Genomic DNA, 20595 nt, shown 5'->3' with positions numbered 1-20595 from the left:
GTGTTCAAATGATTTACTGAGAAACGACCAACTTACAATTATAACCAAACAGATCCCGCTAACGGAATTAATCGTCATACAATATGTCATTGCTTTACAAAGGCGACAATTACTTTTCGATACATTTTGACGTGGATTTGTTTTGTATTTGATCGTAGTGGCACTCGCATCAAGGGAGGTAATATAGAGGCCCGTCATGAGTTACCACATAGCGTTCCCATCCATCTTCACAACAAGAACAATGCACAAGATAAATAAAGTTAAGCTATCAAGTAGCGGTTAATACGTTACTGATGCATGCTAGAGTTATTGTTCTTTGTGTATTTACTCATCTGATAATTATAAACAAGTGTGCAAAGTTGCAAAGCTATAATTGTCATAGTTTTTGAGAAAAGGTGGACTTCAACAAAAATTATGACCAGTCAAGACTTTTTTTTCAAATATCAAACGAGCTAAAAATAGCAATTCAAAAATATATATACAAACTATTTGAAACTTACGGTATAAAATAATCTTGTAAAAATAGATGTAAGTGGTAAATTCGAAAGAAATCAGTTAATATTTGCGAAAAACAAATCGTCCCTTTAACCGGTTATATTAATTCATTATAAAATTCATACATGTGTATTTTTTTATCAAATATTCTAATATGCATGTTAAAACAGCTTACGCATGAATGACGTCACGTTAACAAATTTTCCGGAGGAATGATCTTCCAAGGTATTGTTTAATATTACACTGTTTATTATTGGATATCAGTTTCTATTCTATTGTAGGTGTAAAATACCATAAATTGAATAAATGATAACGTTCATGTTTATTTAGCGTTTGTTTTCATCTTGTAAAATTGTTTTCGTACTTGAACTTACATATTGTCTCATGCATGTGTCGGTGTGCTGCGTCGCTCTCTCTCACTATGTTTAAATCTAACTTATATGTTTCAAGCTGTTTTGTTCCGTAATGAATTGTTGACCCTGTTGTATTTGAACCATACTTTATAAAGTGTTTGACCTTCTATTGTGCTAATCCCATGACACCTTATATAGGCCTTTGTATCTGTATTTATCTTTATCTGTATATGTAAGTCACAGGACCAATTAATTCTTGAATAACGGGCGTCGGGCCGAGTTGCCGGTCGTTTAATCACGATGCTTGAGAACTGCTTAAAGCTATCCACTGTCTCTGCGCATGTTACAGTCTTTGTACCCTCTTCGTTAGTTCTGGCCCGAGCCTTATTACACGGCAACAATTTTATAATGGTTGGATGTGGGTCACTTTTGTATGGAAAAGAACACTACGAACTGAAATAACTATATCCATGATACATAGATATTCAATTATTTCAAATGTGATATATTTCAACAATATATATTGCGGTTACTACAGTATAGTGAAGTCAAATGCAATGCATAATCAAGCAAGTACGTGCATATGATAATGAAAAATAGACTCCTTTTAATTTACTATTCAAGCTTTGAAAATGTATTTGACTGTTCACATTTAGCGCATAATGAATGAGTGAAATAACCAAAGAACCTAAAACAATTTCCAAGATACATTGTATATGAATATTACATCATTTCAAATGTAATATACTTAGTGTGGTCAATACATCGAAGGCGAATGCAAAGAAGCATTGTATTCATCATATGCCTTAGGTACTAGAACAGGGCATATATATCATACTGGATACCGATACGAAAGGAGGGATGCCGGCGGTCGTGAGGATGACTGTCTTTGATTATTTCCCTTAGGCCAGTTATGTATTAGGCATGTCGTTTTTCATTCCATTACTATAAGTTTTAATAAAAAAAACAACAAAAAACTTATAGTAATGGAATGAAAAACGACATGCTTGATTAATTTATTATATTTTATCGTAAACTTTATTATAAAATCACTGGTTCATATAAGAATTAACGTGAGATGATTTGCCCTCAGTACGACACATGCTACGTAGTCTTCTAGCTCATTTAATGCGTGCACTGCCTCAATCATATTTACTTATTACAGTTTGTACGGTTGTAGCAGAACTTTGGAATAATATTGAAATCAATAATACCACTAATGAATATGGGACGTATTGTCTTTTGTTTAGCACAGGTGTTATGTAACCCTTATCTGCCGACCTCATACCTCTGGTGATTTGAAAACAAATACTACTTCAAGTTGCCTGATATCTTCTGTTCTGATGAGTCCAGTCACGCATCAATCTTCTGTACGTAGAGCTGTATATGTGTATATATCCCACTTCAAAAGACCCATTTTTACAAAGAGCTTGTTATAAAGTGGTTTTATCTAATTCAATTGACTTTGACGAACACATAAAATATAACATTTCTTGTCATTGAATTCCATGACCCAAATATTTGCCCACATTTTCAAGTTCATGTAGATCTAGATGGTCGTCAATTTCACGAATGGGTCTGTTTAATAAACATATTAAAATTTCTACTAAGATAAATTAAAATAAATTTATTCTCTAATACATTTTCAGATGAGTACTGTTACTGGCAGAGAATTTTTTGGTTAAATTAAAATCAACATGCCAATTAATTATGTGTACATCCACTGCTAAAAATCCTAGACGGGCCTCTAAATCGCTCTTTGAGAAAGGAACGACACGCTTCGCTTTCCCGTAAAGATTCAATACTTGTATATTCTATATCAACAGGAACTATTTGAGACAAAATTTCAATGAATATACATCTTTACAAAGTAAGGCATTCTGCAAGCAAACAAAATTACGGTAACAAATTAAAAAGTAACCGAGGAAATAGATGAATGATTGAGAAACTGTTCACTACTACCTTTACTGTAAAACCCGGAAGTAAAATATGATCACAAAGATTTTGTTGTTTACAGCAGTTTTAGTGGTTGTCATTGCACTTTTATTGACTACTGACTTATGTGAACCATTAATTGACTTCATACTCGCCTCGTTATCTTTTACTTCCTCTGCAACATCGTCTAATATCCGACTTTTCACAAAAGACGAACTGTCCAAATTTACCGGCAAAGAGGAGTCAGGGGTATACTTGGCAATACTGGGCGATGTATTCGATGTAACTAAGGGCAAGAAACATTATGGAGAAGGTGGAGGATATCATTTCTTCACAGGTAATACTTTCGATATTAAAAACTGCTGAATTTTACAGTTAATATAGATCTTACAAGTAGGCGATGGTTCAGTTCACTGTGTCCTATGAGTCTTTTTGTCATGGAACAGGTATGGATATAAACACATCCCATATATTCTGTTTGCATGAGTAATAGACGTTAATGTACAATATACAATAAAGAGTAGAATCTACTTAGATGGTATAACTGCAAGTTGTTCCATGCATTTTATAGCTAAATGATTTATTGTATTTTGGCTGATTTACTAGTTCAAATAATTGTACTTCAGAGTATTTCAGTTGAATATTGTTATATATTTGGCCTGGTCGATATCCCCTTTAGGTAGACAGGGTGAAATATCAGAATGTAAAATTGGTCCAGCAGATATATAGTTGGCAATGTTTTGGAAAAAGCCAAGTATAGCTGAAATACCTTAGTATTCATGTACTTTGAGTCAGCTTTGAGTCAAAATAATTTCAAAACTTACATGCACTGCTGCTGTGAAAAATTGCAGTTTTGTGCTCTTTCACATTTCTGAAAATTGAATTTGTCATAATGTTTAATTTTCCTTTCCATATTTTATTTGAATTTTTATTAGTTGCTTAAATACTTAGTCTCTGTTATTTGAAACTCTATTGTTTCTCTTGTAATATCAATTCTTAAAAGCATTTATGAATTGTTTTAGGGAAGGATGGAACTAGGGCATATGTTTCAGGAGACTTTACTGAGAAAGGTCTTATAGAAGACACAGAAGGATTATCTCATGCAGATTACCTAGGATTAGAAGAATGGAATGAATTCTACAAGAGACAGTACAAACATATAGGTATGTATAGAGAAGGAATTGTTTCCACATCTTTTAATGAAAAAGGTATATATAGCGGTAAATTTCAGTAGATTTTTTACTTGTATATATAAAACTACTTGTGGTTTCATTTCATTTAAGATTTCACATACCTCATTTCCAGTAATGAAGTATAGAACTATCATTCTTCCTAAGAAATTTGAAATGAGTTAAGATATTAATGAAAACAAGGAATTTTTATCAAAATTCTATTTCCCCCCCCTACAATTCTGACATAACAAATAAAAACGTATTCAGTTTAATGTAGATAAAAGGAGGCTAAATACTTGGGTTCATAATGGAAATGTATGAATTAACAAGTTTTAAACAGTCTTGCTATCAATATAAAGGCATTCTAATGTCCTTATTATTATTCAGAGCAAATGTAAACCATATGATCTTATACCATTTTAAGAACCCAAAGACTTCAATACTGGTAGTCATGACAATAGATGAAAACTACCTCTTTCAAAACTTACTTAAAAAGATGTCTTGATTTCATACACACAGTTCACACTTCTAGCATCTACAACAGAAAGTCATATAATCATACAAAATTCATCACTTTTTCCCTAGTTCTTAATTACTACCATAAAGTGACCAATCAGTTAAATTTAATTAGCAATTCAAAATACATTCTCTGAACATAGAAAAAGGCAAAACCAAATTTCGAGACTTTACTACATACCTGTTTGTTTGTAAACGTCTATGTTGCTAAGGAAATGTAGAGCATATTTTAGGGAAGAAAAAGCCTGTTTCCTCCGTATGGTTGACCAATTAAACCAATCGCACTACTCACTTTTTCTTTCTAACAAAAAAGTGTTTCTCTACAAAAAAATGTGTATGGAGGAAAGTTGTTTAATGCATAAATAGATTAACCCTGAAGTCCTTCTGAAACTGGTAAAAATCGTAGATTTTCTTCATTTAATAGGGTCGGTATGTTTAAAATGAATTTTAAGTAAAAACTAGGTCACTGCGATCGGCAAAGTAGGTACGTGGCAGGCTTGGTCAGGAGGTACAGAATCACTAAACAGAGAGAAGCAGCTAGTATGTTCTATTTTTAACCCATTTTACTAATAATCTTTCAGGCAGGTTGATTGGACATTATTACAACGATAAAGGGCAACCAACAGAAGCGTTAAAACAGTTCAATTTGAAACTGCAAGAAGCAAAAAGAGCCAAGTTATCTGATGAGGATGACAAGAAACGGTTCCCAACTTGTAACTTCGAATATAAACAAGGATGGGGTCGTAGGACATGGTGTTCAACAATGAGGTAACAAACTGTTTTGTTACTATTTTAACATGTTCGTCTGTCAGTTAATCAAAGACGGCGTTTAAGAGTTGTATACTAGTATTCATAATAAACAAGGTTTGACGCGCGGACATATGAGGGAAAATTTATAATACGAAAATATGAGGGGTGCTTTAACAGGAAAGATGGATTCTCGCGCTCACGTGCTGTTAAACACCTTTGTATATATGCGCGTTCCATGGCAAATCGTACACATATTAGGTCCCAAAACGGATAGTTCAAAAGGAAATGACGTTAACGTGAAAACGTGCATTTTATGGAATTTAATAATGACATTGAGGGTATAAGTTTTCTTTGCGCGATTTATGCTAGAATAACACTAGCGGATGTTCATTTCATGTAATAACATCGTCAGAATCGCTCGTGCATATGTTGGTACTCCGCCCTACGGGCTCGGGCACCAGTCGATCCCTTGGGGTTCTGCATATGTTATAACACGAAATTCATGCGTTCAGTGATACCAACACTATATTCTTGATTCAGTACCAATTTGAACACAGCAAAATGCAGTTTTAAAAGACAACAGAGATGAAGTACCCTAAAGGTGGAATATGTATGCAGATGTTCAGTATTAGCCATTTAGATATGTAACATAAAGCTATATCACCAAGTCAAAAATAGCTGTCCAAGTCTGAGCATGTAAAGAGGTAGAAGAGCAGCGGAGGTTTTTCCACACGGAAGTAGCACTTTGACTTTTCGAAGGACTGAGGCCGTGTCGTTTAGTCAAGTTGACCTCAGCTGACAGAAGTTATAAGAATTGGAATAATGTCAGTAATTCGAGTAAAATGTGCTTCTTTGATCCAGTCAAAAGAAATCAAATAGATGCTAGCTTTTCCATTTATGTGCAGTTTCGTGTAAGAACGGGTCCTTTAGTCACACGTACCTAAAGTTTTCACTTTTAGAATGCATTCTTTATGAAATTTGACGGTTTTCATGTTTATACTCCACCAGTGGCGAGTATCGCAACTTAACGAAGACCTTAGTGACCTAACAGTTTAACCTGTTCAGTGGCGCTCAGCAAGTTCCGTGCGATTACGTAATCGCCATATTCAGCTTGAAAATTCCGAAATCGGGTACGGAAAATATGTAATCAAACATAAAAATCAGATTGTCTTTACAGGACCATTACCTTTAGTCCTCGCTTGTCAAAATAACAGTAAAATTTGCGAACTCCCATTTCAGCACTCATTTGTTTACTGCTGTTAAATATATTTCCTTATGTTGTTTTTTTTATTTGCATAATTCAAGTGGAGGCGTCAAGAGAGATTGGGCAGGTTTACCCAGACGATATTTCCAACCAGGCAAAACTGAGCCACGATGCGCATGCGTAAAAAATACGGGCCCGCCGTCAGGATCTGATTCCAGTGCTGATCATAACAACAAAGGGGACCTGGACAATCCTTTAATGAAAACGTATGACGGCTGTGATGAAAACTCATTCGAGTGTTTTTTCAAAGAGTGAACGTAAATGGAAATTTTGCTGTAAAAAGTTAGTTTTGAAATGATAAGTTTTGTTTTACTTTTTATGTAAGAAGTTTCAAAATCTGAAGTAATAGTCAGGTGGAAAAATGGAGAATGAGTTTAGATTTGATAACATGGACGATTTTATTGTTTGGAGAGATGTTAGGGTACAAAGTCAAAATAAGCAACAAACACATGCAAGTATTGAATACCGTTTACTTACATATAATGTATGCACTGTTTTTTTAGTTAATACACATGGTAATTTTGTTTGCCAAAATATTGTGTTATAATGAACAGCTTTTAGCCTATTTCAATGAAAATGTTGTGATGGTGAAAATAGAAAAGTGAATCAATTTTATATAGTCGCTTGTTCAGAGATAGCAGAATGTTCTGTACTAGTTGTTTTGTTGATAATGCAAGAGGAAGCGTTCGCATCGAAAGAGAAATGAAATTTATATTTTTATAATTTTGTACATCATTTAGATTATAGCTTTACGAAAACGATGCCGTTTATATTTTTCACGATGTGTTAAAACTAGATCTTCGGTGGACGCGCATGCTCCCTAAAGTGTTTACAACACTCGCAAATGAAGATCTAAGTCTTACATGTAGTTGTAATACAGCTGTTCAGGGTTGGGCTGCTTGCTCGTTTGAAATTGTTCTTGAAACCTAACCCTTTACTCTTATATCTGGTTTTTGCCTTTAAGATAATTTTTGTGTGCGACTCCTATCAACTGCATTTAGGGTTGTTATCATGCTATTCAAACCCTTTGTTGTTTAATTCCTTTTAACAAGTATACTATATATTTCAAAGAACAATAAATGACCACTAAATTCTTTGAGTTAAGGCATATTTTTGTGCGTGCAAGTAGATACAATGTATTACGTAAATGTTTTTTATCACATGTTTGACGTCGCGGGAGTGTAATAAAGCCATTGCATAAAAATGGTAATACACTATAGTGTAATAAAGCTTTGACGTCGTCGTCGTTTATAGTATATGAGACGTTGGTCAAATTGACCTGTTTATATTATAGTTAAAGAAAGTAGAATTTTTATGTTTCGACAGGAAAAGCTAACATGTGATAAAAAGAATATTACATTTGTGACTTTCCACATTGAATTTATTAAACTCGTTGAATAAAATTGATAAAATGCTCGGCAGAGCCTCGCTTTTTGAGTCGGCTAAAGGCTGAAAGCCTTTTGACGAGTCCTTGCTATCCAACGATTCACTAAACGGACCAAATAACACAGTGAAGGGATGCAGTTCCATTAGATTTCTCAAACTTCAAACAGTTCACTGCATGAATGAAGTTAAGTTGCGTCAATCCCCTTTGCTATGACCAATATACGATGTAATCTGTCATATTTATGACTTGTAATTGTGCAATTCTCGAATGTAACTCATCAAGCATAAATGTGCATTTTAAGAATTGCGCAGGCTTACAAAGCTTGGGTAACATCCAGCGAAAGACAAAAAATAGTTCCAGCAGGGCTCCAGATAAGATGCGAATTAGCGTAAATTACGTATAGAAATAATGCAAATACGCATGTCTAATAATTTCTAAGCGTATAAAAACGTATATAAAATTACAGAAACGCACACAATGCTTTTTTAAAAACAAAATCTGAATCGTCTGGATGCGTTAGGTAACATAGCCAATCAGCCTTAATTTTCCCACATTGAACGTAAACACGCATCGTATGATTTCTATAAACTTTGCGTGGGTTGAATTTTGCAGTCAGTAAACGGATAAATTATCGGAAGAAGAAGCTCTTACTGGTTTGTTTAGTTACTACTGATATTAAAAATGATTTTAATTCTTATTTTTCGAGAAATAAACAAATCGGCGAAACATTAAATTGTATTTTCTTGTAGTTTTTGAAATCGAAAGTAGATCGTCTATGTTTCTATGACTCAACTCATGTTTGGCGAAACGAAACAACTTCTTTATGAAAAGATTTAAATAAGAGGTAATTTAACCGTAAACTTCAATGTCAGATACTGCCAATTGCTGCTAAATGTCTTCGTATCATCACAATTTGTAAAATATATTGTTCAAACTGGAGAAAAGTGTAATCGTATCCGGATATAATATTTTGGGTAAATATCGAGCTGTGTTATGAAATTTTAAGAAAAAAACTAAAAACAAACTGAAACTGGTAGACTATACTGTCAGTACATCAATCATTAGCCGACTCAGGCCATTCAGGCCTTTGATTATTATTTTATTCAACTCGTTTAATAAATTCAATATGAAAAGACACTCATGAAATATCCTCTATGCAAACTCATGCGCGCGTTGCAGCAATTTGCTACACAGTCTGCAACTTATTTTTATCTTAGGTTGTTTCTTTTTTTCAGTCACGCATACACCATTGTGTTCATCTGTTGTATTGTTTCAATTTGTTTGAGGTATCAACTTTTTATTATAATAATTTATGCTATTACGGGAAGTTGGTGAAATAAATATTAAGAAAAAATGCTCGTTTAATTTCAATGCGTTTTCTGTTTTTCACACCATTTACCTCTTGGCACTGAAGTTGAGAAGAACATTGGAACAATAGAGCAGGTCCTCTGTGATCGAATGGTTAAGATAGCTGACTTTGCATCACTTGCTTTCGCTTCCTGCAGAGGGTCGTCATACAAGGAAGCCGTTCAGCTTGCTTTCAGAATGTCGATGGTTCATCTCGGGTGCCGGTACCCACCTGAAGTTGAAATAATGTCCGTAAGGCACCTAGGGTTTTTTGCCGATACTCAGTGCTGACTAAAAAGTCGCAAGGTATGATCTTAACTCTGTCGGTGTGACGTAAAACGTACAATCAGACATTCTGACACCACCTGATTAGCTCAATGGGGAGAGCGCAGTTGCGCGAATCACTGGATCCTGAGTTTGATTCCCGGGCAATGCAAATGTTTTCTTGCATGCCAGACAGGAATTTCCCGGTTTTTTTGCCGGTGCGTGAAAAACACATCTTACACAACGGGTTGTAAGATGACTCGCGTGTAATTTATGAAAGAATGCGTAAATTCATACGCTACTATAATGAAATAGTGCTCAATAAAGCATTCCTTGTATTAAAGTGGAAATATGAGCATTTTTCAAGTAAAAAATCAGCTGAAATAGATGTGTGTGTAAAAAGGGTGGAGACAATTATAGCTTTTAACCAAATAAACCAAACTCGTCCTGTTACCAGTACGAAATAATAACTTTCCAAATATGACTTTTCTTATTTTGACTGGGGCAGTCTTTTTTTTGAAAGGTCAAACTGCACGCAGGAGTTGCTTCCCTTCAACTATAGAAATCTCTACCTTTAGGTAAGGGAAATCACTGCGTAGAAGATTGAAGAAAAGAACTATAATTTCATTTGTCCGATAACCTTATTTCTAAAGCATCAACTTCAAATACTTATGCGCCATTATCGTTAATTTAACACATTAAATTCACAGCAACCGAAAATTGCTTTTATAAAACATTCTCCAAAAACACAGTATGTGCAGTAAGATGCGCATAATGCCACTTTAATTAAAGAATACGGTATGCAAGAAAAAGAATCTATCACTAGTTGAAGGTGTGGATGGAAATATTTGGCTCTCGGGTAACTGTTCTGCGGGAACTAGACAGAGCCTCGTTACCGCTTAAACAGTTACCCTGGATCAAAATATTTCCATTCGCCCAGTGATCAATGTAATCAATGGCGATTTGATGAAAGAAATTGTGTCTGAAATCATTTGTTTTCCACCTCTGATTCATGTAGAGAAGTTTGCAGTTACTTGAGGAAAACAGGTTTGTACTACAGAAATCGGGAACACCGGTTAGGTTAACTACCAGCCGTTACATGACTGAAATACTGTTTAAAAATGGGCATGAACCCGCATGGATTGCCGCTCCTGAGACGCATGCATTGTACCGGAAGTTTTCCGATAAGTGAGGAAAATTTCTCAGTATGCGGGAAAGCGTGCGTTGTGATGCGACGTTGACGTTCTCTGCACATGTATAGCGGACGATTTTGTCATTTTTATAGGACCACAACGTCAAAACTATGCAACCATGGATCGGTTAAAGAAGAGAATTACGTTTGGATATCTCGTCCATACAATCGATTCTCAAAAATTGCAAATCTGCACTTTATTTCTTAAATTACAGTTCCGTTAAATTCTCCTTAAACGCTGGTCGCAAGTTGAAGAGACTTCAAAGAAACGATAACTATTATGTACACACTGTGGCAGATGATTTTTCATGTTTTTGACTTATTACCCTTTCAAATCCTTGTCCTTATCTTCTTAACCACTGATCGAATTTCGATGAAACTTCACATCCACAGTAGGTATGCGTGAAGTTTCGGCCAGTTTTGGTCAGAAAACTTTGAAATCTTGTCGTTTATTTTCCCATATTCGCTGTTTGGAATTCGATTAAGTAGTATAGCAGAATACATGTAGCTATCAACTGTAGCCATTATCTGATCTGATATTTATGGAGTTGAGTTATTGCCCTTTGTTGATTTTTGTCGAGTCCGCTTGCAGTGAACTCAACATAGTCGTCAAAATGGCTGCTCAGTGTATGTGCGTTAGTGCGTGCGCCCATTCGATTTTGTCAGGGCAATAACTTGAACATGCATGGAACACTTTTGTTATATTTGGCATCAACGTTTACCTCACTGTAACGGAATATCGCGTACAAACCCCAGGCCCCCACTCAAAGGTCAAAAGTCATTTTAGTGCTTTCCCGGACCATAACTTTGTCTTGCATGATGCATTTTTTGCATTTTCATTTAGCATACTAAGGAGTCAAAATTCATTTAGGGCTTGCCCGTGCGTAACTTTGACATGCATGAGCAATGTTTTTTTTTCATTTGGCATAAATATCTGCCTCAATGGGACAGAGTGTCGCGCGCACTACAAGGCCATATCTCATTTGTCAAAGTCACACATACATGTCAAAGGTCATTTTTGAGCTTGTCCGGGTCGTAACTTTGACATGCTTGTAATAATGTTATTTTTGCCCAAACCACAAGCCCTATTTCAAAGGTAAACCTTAGCTCACACTTGAGTATGGGATAGAGTCAGTGTTAAGTTAAGAGTTTGCCCGGGTCGTAAACTGTAACATTCAGAAAGCAATATTTTTTTTATTTGGCATTTATGACTAATGTTTGCCTGAATGAGACAAAGTGTCGCGCCCAAATCCAAGGCACTGTCTCATTGGTCAAGGTCACACGTAAGGGTCAAATGTCATTTTAGATTGTCTGGATCGTAACTTTGACTTGCATGTAGCAATCTTATTTTAGCCCGAGCCACTGGTCCAATCCGAAAGGTGAAAGTCACACCTAGGAGTCAGTGATCATTTTAGAGCTTGTCCGGGGCGTAATTGTAAAATTCATCGATGTAAATTAGAACTGAAACCAAAACTTAATCTTGTTTGGCGCCATATAACCTTTACTGGTGCACAGTTAAACCAAAATTAAATTAAACAGTGTTTCTACAGAATAGTTTGGGACCGCCGTGGCCGAGTGGTTGAGTTCACTGACTTCCAGTCACTTCTCCAGCACCGCCGTGGGTTCGAAATCTCGCTTGGGGTGCAGAATTATTTCTTGTGATGAAGCCATCCAACTGGCCTGGCTCGATACGGTTCGATCACCATTCCTATTAGTGTTCAGCTGGATGATTTACTAATATTGGTACTGTTTCCAGCAGTATCGGCCTAGACAACATGCTTTAGTGGTAAATATAACCCCTGCTATGGGCTCGACTGGAAATAAGTTGTTTCATCCATTCCTAAGGATGACTTAAGGTGATTATCCATGCTAGATAAGAATCCTTTACCTTTCTTTTTCAAACAAGCCGGTATATAACGACCATCGTTATGTTGTTTTAACCCTTACCCTGCTAAATTTCTATAATGAACTTGTCCATCTTTCAATTTGAACAGTACCATTAGCTGTTAAAAGGGATGCTTACTAAAATGACACTGAAAGTGCAGATCTTGATCAGACTGCACGGATGTGCAGGCTGATTATGATATACACTGGTCGCAAAGGCAGAATCAATCGTGATTAACAGCCAAATAAATATTGTCCTATTTAGTCTAATAGAGGTTATAATACTGTCGGAAATAGACTAGTGGTTTTTAGAGTAAAGTTGGTCTTTCACTCCGGGAGAACTACGTTCCGACGTAAGTCATGTCTCAACGATATCATGTGACATATCTCAACGATTTCGTTGCGGTGTCGCTCCGTATGACCTTGTCGATTCATTTAATATTATGTGCAATGAAGCATTGATTCTACGTTTTCATAACTGAAAAGATGAATTTGAAGTGTGGAAGCTGTATTAGCTTTTTGGAGCATTTTGGAAGATACAACGAGCTAGTTACAAATAAACTTATGTAAGCTACATAAATGTTGCAAGGCCGCAACGATAACAGACAATATGTGACAACGTCTCACATACAGTGTTGCGAAGTCTAAACAATATACTTGCCGTTTTAACTTTTAGAAAATTCTTATGTACATCTTATCTTTACGTCGAGAACATTTCTTGACACTTTTATAAATGACTGGATGACGTCTGAGCAAGGTACAACAATTTAATCAGTATGACATATGTATTTGTCGTTATCATTTTACACATTAATTATAGCCATACGCAGGCTGGAGTAAATTTGAAATGGATGCATAAATTCATATAAAGTTTCAGCATGAAAGTTAAAACGTAAAGTTATTGCTGTACAATAGAAACAATTATGTTTAGCTGCTCGCTATAGAAATACTTTCATTTATATCAAAGTCCATGGAATGTTGTAAGCATTGTCGGTGGCTCCTTCACAATAGTTGTGCTCTGCTGAACCATTACTCATACATTCAGTTTTGAAAAAAGTGCATACATGTTATGCATTTCAATGTTTACATTCTACGTTAAAAGCGGATAGAGAACCTGTCAGGTTTTAGTACTTGGAAAAACATTACAATTTAATTATTTATACTTTACTGCATGTCTTTCTTCCTCGTCCGTTTTAAACAAGCACATTTCCTGAAAATTTTATTAATTCGATTTGTTTTCATCACCCAATTTCCTTTTTAGATTCACAAAACTTATGCATTTACTAAGATATGCCAAACTTATGCAGCTTAGTGCATTACCTTTTAACTTTTCTTTTTCAAACTCAATTCATAAAAGTCGTTCTGTAACTCGAATATCTTTCATTTTGTCGTTTTAGTGAATCGCCCTTTTCCTTTCTTAATTGGAACCTCTGCCTTACCCTTGCATGATCGTAAGAGGCGACTAATAGGGTTTTAACACTTGGTTTTGCTGTAACTCTGTGATTCCAGCAGGTATGCAAATTTTGATTCCATACCGCATGTTTTTATTTCGATGTAAATGAGATGTAAAACCAAAATTTGTAGTCCTGTTTGGCGCCATATAACCTATACTGTGTTGGTGCGCCGTAAGACCCAAATAAATAAATAAATCTTCCTTTCTTAAATTGAAAGTCATGCAAAAATAAGCATTTATTTTAATCTCAGATAGATTTGAAAAAAGCAACAAACATTTAAAATGGCATTGTATATTCTGTGCACCCACAGTAAGTTAAAACGTGAAAAGCCTCCGCAGTCAATGGTCGCTGACTTCGAACCACTTGCCATCGCAACTATGTGCTTGAACTTAAGCTTTAAGTGTGGGATTTTCATGTAAGATATCCATCCAGTACGCTTGCAGTAGGTCGTTTGCTCTACAAAGATGCCCGTCCGTATATGAAATAATGTTCAGAAGGGCACCTAGGTCTTTCCATCACCATGAACCTTAATATATTTAATTGTCTCGGACACCGGTAATCAAAACTGTATAGATAATCAGGATCGTGAAGCATTACTTCCAGAACTTTGCACATAAATTAGCTATTTCGCAACAAATGTTTTCGTCACTTTGCGCAGGCGTATTGCTAATTTTGCCCGCAAATACTATTTACTATTACGTGCGAATGTATTAGGAAGCTGAGACGCCATAACTCGTAACCGCCCACGGCGCAAGTGCCCTCAGGACAGATATTTCTATCCAGTTCGTAAACACATGACTGAAGTTTTTCTTGCATATCGTATACAAATAAGCGTTTCATTTCTGACAGATAATTTTTGTTGCATACCGTATTTTACAAATAATAATAGAAATTTAAAGCAAATAGTACATTTTTGTAGCACTCCCTCTTATTGTAAAGTATTAACGCACAGCACATGAAATTAACGTCCGAAAGCTGAAGTGACGTCATGACGTTTCAGTGAAACTTTAGTTTGTTTGTTTGTAGCGTAACGTTATGTTCTTTCCGTAAAATAACGTATTTTGGACCAAAAAATATACTATATATATATAAAACGGACGGAGAGAAGGTCTCAAGGTACCTGATAATGTCTTAGTTTGCATATACAATACCATATATAATCAATGCATGAAGCGCTAGTTGTCATTACCAGCACGAGAGCCATCTGGCATGGGGTGCCAGATGGTTTTACATGCATGGGTAAAATAAACGGAAACGCCAGTCCGGTGTGCAAGAATTTTTTCCTTATTGCATACCAAAAATTATTTTCCATTGAGTTTCAATGGATCGGGATCGTGCAGTATTTTCCTTATTATATACGTTACTATAAATAGTAACAAAAAAGCCGTTTAAAAACGGTCATTGCGGCTTCTGTTTATGCATCAATAATAGCGCAGTGCGCCTCACGCGCCATAATTAGAATGGCCCCGGGTAACCGGCTGCCAGTGTGTTCTAATGTTGACGTCATGTGGCAACATTATTATGGAGATTGAAAGGGCGCTGAATCATTTTCAGATCGATTGTCAAATATTTATGGCACTAATGATAAAAAGCAATACAAATAATGCTTTTGAGTTTTTGAAAATATGTGAAATGAAAATACCAAGATATACATGAAGCGAAGGTTTATAATAAAAAGGTCAATAAACGGCTGATTGTGCCTTATAGCCATACTGGTACACATAGTTTCATAATAGCCCTCGGGCTAAAGCCATATAGGCGTGCCATTATGGCAAGAAAGCACAACCCAGTCATACATTAACCTCTTAGTAATTCTTCGTGAAATGTTTTTTTCCCAACCCTAAAATATGCTTTATGTAAGAAAGGAAAACTATCAAGGCATTTGATTTTATACAATGTATAGCCTCTTATACAAATAATTTAGTAACTGAAAAGCTGCAGTAAATGCTAGTACCAATAAACATTGCACTTTAAACTTTTCTTACAATATTATAGGTACACATGTAATAAACAGGTAATTACACTGATTAACCGATACATATTGACATGGAACGCTTTCATATCGGACGTGGATGTTTTCTAAACGTTGTAATAGAAAGAATCGTGTGACGTCCATGGTGTCTACGCGCACGTTGCGACAACAAGCTGAGGTCAATTTCGCGGAAAATATTAATGCACGTCAGTTTGAATTATTTGTTACATTTTCGAAGAAATTCTGGTATTTTCCTTTTTTCGTAACAAAACGATAATTAAGACATAAAGTAATCATTTGGAAGTGGGTATATAATAAAAAGGTTATCAATTTTGTATGTACGTATATGCACTTGTTCTTTCACGGATAATATTGCCTTCCTAAAGTACCGCTGCAGAACAAGGCATATATTCACATACAAAGTTAATAACCTATAAATATTGATATTCCAGTTTCATATCGGATGTGTGTTGCCAATTGTGAAGTCAGTTTCATGGATTTCGTCACGTTTTTAAGTTCTTTAACTAGGACATTTTCAGTTCCACTCGGGCTAAAGAACAAAATTTATATCATTGATATAATGAATAATACACGTGTAGTAATTGTAAAAGGTTTTTAGATTTGCATCGAGAAATATGCATTCATTCTTCATTAAGTCGCGCAATATTCTTATATGTCTGCTGCAGAACACGTTCATATTTCAATATACAAATTTAATAACCTACAATTACATACATCATGTTGCTTAGTTGCCTCCTGTGCTTCAAAAGAATCGTTTTACAGACTTTATAATAATTAAGGTGTGCGCATTCGATAGTATAAGTGAACTCCGCGCCACCTCGTACAAATTGCTTTCATTTGGACAAAGATATCTTGGTTTCTGGTATATTTTACTCGAAAAGCAATGTTTTAAGCCGCAAGACTTCGATGAGTGTCAGTAACGCTTACTTGTGTCGCGTTTAGAGTTAGTAACATCATCGGTTAGAGTGAGGAACATGATACTAAATAAATATTGCGTGTTTATGATAAAGCAGTTGCAGAAATACATTTATAAGCTTAAAACTGGCACTGCTTTTAATCGACTCATTGACTGTCTGTAATTATTGCTTTTGTAAAAAGTGTAGTATATATTTTTTTATTCTGTTAAATAGCAAAATGCTTTCTTTTTCTCAATAACAGACGACTGTTTATTAAATCTAAATGTTTTATTCAATTTATGCGATTACTTTTAGAATCTGAACATACTGAAGAATTGGGCAAAAATCGATTCTATTATCTTTCCTTGTTTATTGAGGTCAACGCTATACCTTGTTGTCTCCCTTCGACCGTCTAGCTAAATATCGATCACTATCGGATATTTTTTAGCGAGTGTTGCAGATCGTTATGGTTCGGCTATCTCCGCTTACCGTATCACGGGAGGTGCCGATCATAAAAAAACAAGGATTATAGATTAGAGATCTCCTGTAAAAACGTAGTGGGAAGGGTGATTTATTTTACACCAATTTTAAGTACCGGTAAAACAACAACAGCAAATATAGTCATCAACTTGGTTTAATTCTGTTTTTTCAATAATGTAAAATACGGAACGGAAAAAAGAAGACACTACGTTATTTATTCTTTTATTTTGCCTAGTCAAAGAGCTATAAAAAAGTGTTTTATACTTCTTTGGTATAGTATATGAAAATATGATAAACACTATATTATATTCTTTATATTTTACATTAAAGAAACTGAGACATAAAAAAAAAATATAAATACACAAAATCATGTATATAAGGCGAGCATAACATACATGTACATGAAACTACTATTATCTTAAAAAATCGAAAGCAGGAAAAAATATATATATTTTTTAAAAGTGCTTACAAACTTGACAATACCATTTTCAGTTATTATAAATAGATGTGAAATGTGTTTATTATTATTATTATTATTAATCATATTTAACTTGTCAAAATTAATTTTGCTATGTAATGAACATTTGAAAAACATATTGTCACACACTGATGAAAAATGAACAGAAAAACAAACTAGCAAACATACTTGACAATGTAAAAGGTATCTTTTTATGACACCAGAGCCTGTTAATTGGAAGTGTGACCTATTTGCCCCCGAGCCAGTCATTGTGTAATAAAGTATGTGCGAATTATGACTTCTCAAGGTTTCTCAAAAGGGACTGACTGACTGATTTAATAAATGTCAGATTTTTAAAATAAACTAAGAATAAAACAAGCACACCATAGAAAAAAGTCTTTTAGAAAAGATTTAGGATAAAGTGACACTAATGTAGTGTAAAGGTTATTCATAATAACTATCACGAATATTTTTACTATATGAACAGGGGATTACAGATTTTTCATATCTTTTAGCGCGTGCTATACCTTCTTATTATATATATCTTCTTTTTATATCTTTGTAAAGAGAAAAGAATGACGAACACTTCAATAGGATAATAAATATTGTGTGTTCATTCTAATTAAAACAATATTTGTTCAAACTTTTTTTCCTTCTTTGTTTCTATTGGAAAATATCAACCAGATAAAAATCGATATCGCACTGCCAGGTGATTTCAAGGGGGATAATTTTACCGATAAGACGACAAATTTTACCTAATTGTTGATCATGAACATGTTCATGTCAAGACACAGGTAAATATAATCAAAGTAGTTATTATATATGAAAATTATGTAAGCCCTGTCATATAGAGCGATACCGTAACCAAACGTCGTTGAGATATGTCACGTGATATCGTTGAGACATGACTTACGTTGGAACGTAGTTCTCCCGGAGTGGTCTAAGTATCATTTTTAGTATTGTAAGTGAAACACGTACTCGACATTCGTATCGGTGGCACATGGCTCGTTTGCAGGAAATCGCTGGCTCGAGCCAATGAGCGAGGACATTTTTATTTTTCATTTTTAATTGTTTATTGATTTATATGTTTTAAATTACAAAGGGACTCGTGAAAATTGAAATTCACGGGCTTCACGATAAAAAGTGTTTCGTACTAAATTTTAAGCGCCTAAGCAAAGTGCCTGCGAACATGTTCACAAGGTTGTGCAACGATACAATGCCAACGACCATTTCATAATTGATGTCATGGATTCCTTCATCATATATTTGGCTGACGACAATAGCTCGGACTCCGATGACAGCAGTACCGACACCGCGAGTGAAATTGAATGATGAAATCAGCTAGTTGTAATTTATATTTATGAAATTTGTAATATACTGAAATGAGCTGTGAATAAAAAATAATATAAAAATATAAAAACATGAGAAATTACAAAAAAAAGAGATTAAAAAAATACGTCTAAAAATACAATGGAGGAAATATTGGATAAAAAATGTACATGTACAAAGTGTTTGTTGAAATTTGTGAAAAAAACACAGACACTGAACGGTTTCGATCGTACGACCTCAAGGTTTCAAGCTATTGACAATGACCACTGAGCTATCGTGACTTGCGTACATCCATTTACACGCTTTACTGAAATATAAACCATTTTAATTGCTGGTTACTTTCCGTACACTGTACGGAATGTACTGAAAATCAACCGAAGATTAAAATATTCTGTGCACCGACCATGTAATCAATATGCATTTGACAGTTCAATAAAATAGAACAATACAATTTGTCCATTGCCGAACATTGAATAACACATCGTAATAAGTTAAGTAACCCAGATAGCAGATAGGTGTTGATCCAACGTAGGGCCAACTGCGTATTCTTTGCTGACCCTACAGTTCTTCAAGCAGATGTTTTAAATCACATCATGTATTGTCGCAATATTGAGCTCGAATGGGTACAGATAACAGGCCCAGCACTAATAAGCAATGTAAGTTTGCATTACACCCGCTATTCCTAAAGGTAAATTTTTGAGATTTGCATAATGATACTGATTCATGATGCATTTCCGGAAGAGTTTCTCTAGCCCTTATGCATTTTTGTCAAGAAGAAAAAGAGTGGTTCCATAAATGGGAGTCCCATCTCTAAAGATTTTTCCTTTAGTTTTAAATTTTGCATAATTAAGACCTCTTCAAAACTCTTACAAAATGTGTAATTATTTAAACGCCCTTTGCTAAATACTAGTACGTATTTCTGTAACGGTCTACAGCGTTTTAAACAAAATCAAGGTTGTATGATTCATTGAAGTTTCAAAATATCTAATTTGAATTATAATCTTCTGTTATTCTTCCATGTAAGAAATATATTTTATGTTATGCCTAACTCTCCCTCATTAAAGAAGCTAGGTAGTTGTTAAAGTAGAATGTGTGTGTAAGTGCACCGAAGACGTTATATACTACATTTAAATTTTCAGCAGTGCTCATTCTTGGTGCCACATCAGACACAGAAGGTGAGTTACCTCTTACTGTAGTAACTTCTGCTCTTTATTCCATACACAGTTGAAATTACCTTTGTCCAGATACCGTATTCTTGATTTCTAAAATTAATTTCAAGTCCAGCCAAAATTCCTTCTTAACTATTGTATTTTCAGTCCGTTTAAGTCAAATTCAACATGCTACGGCTTCGGCTGTGTCGAAGTAAATTCGAACTGCATGAGAATGTAAAATGCATGAGTCATATTTACAACCACTTTCATAGAAAA

At 34.9% G+C, this 20595-nt stretch overlaps 2 protein-coding genes across 3 annotated transcripts in view; one reads left to right on the top strand and one right to left on the bottom strand.

Moving 5' to 3' along the window:
• The window catches only part of LOC123534494 (uncharacterized), a 29658-nt gene extending 29496 nt beyond the window's left edge, over window positions 1-162 (bottom strand). The window contains exon 1 of the mRNA XM_045316774.2: window positions 37-162. Within this exon, the coding sequence (XP_045172709.2) occupies window positions 37-90 (54 nt within the window). The 5' untranslated portion in view covers window positions 91-162. The remainder of the gene's footprint in view (window positions 1-36) is intronic.
• Window positions 163-2594: 2432 nt separating this feature from the next.
• On the top strand, window positions 2595-7902 carry LOC123534218 (neuferricin-like). Of its 2 annotated transcripts, none has more exons than XM_045316357.2 (4): window positions 2595-3120; window positions 3806-3946; window positions 5053-5239; window positions 6527-7902. In XM_045316357.2, exons 1-4 carry the CDS (start codon window positions 2838-2840, stop codon window positions 6738-6740), a joined length of 825 nt encoding a protein of 274 aa, XP_045172292.2. In that variant the 5' UTR covers window positions 2595-2837; the 3' UTR covers window positions 6741-7902. The 2 variants fall into 2 exon arrangements, with proteins under 2 accessions (XP_045172292.2, XP_053375216.1); XM_053519241.1 differs by having other exon boundaries at window positions 3806-3950; window positions 5057-5239.
• Window positions 7903-20595: the final 12693 nt, after the last annotated feature.

Source organism: Mercenaria mercenaria, chromosome 12 (genome assembly GCF_021730395.1).
Source record: "Mercenaria mercenaria strain notata chromosome 12, MADL_Memer_1, whole genome shotgun sequence".
Lineage (NCBI taxonomy): Eukaryota > Metazoa > Mollusca > Bivalvia > Venerida > Veneridae > Mercenaria > Mercenaria mercenaria.
This window is presented reverse-complemented; position numbering and strand designations above follow the sequence as displayed.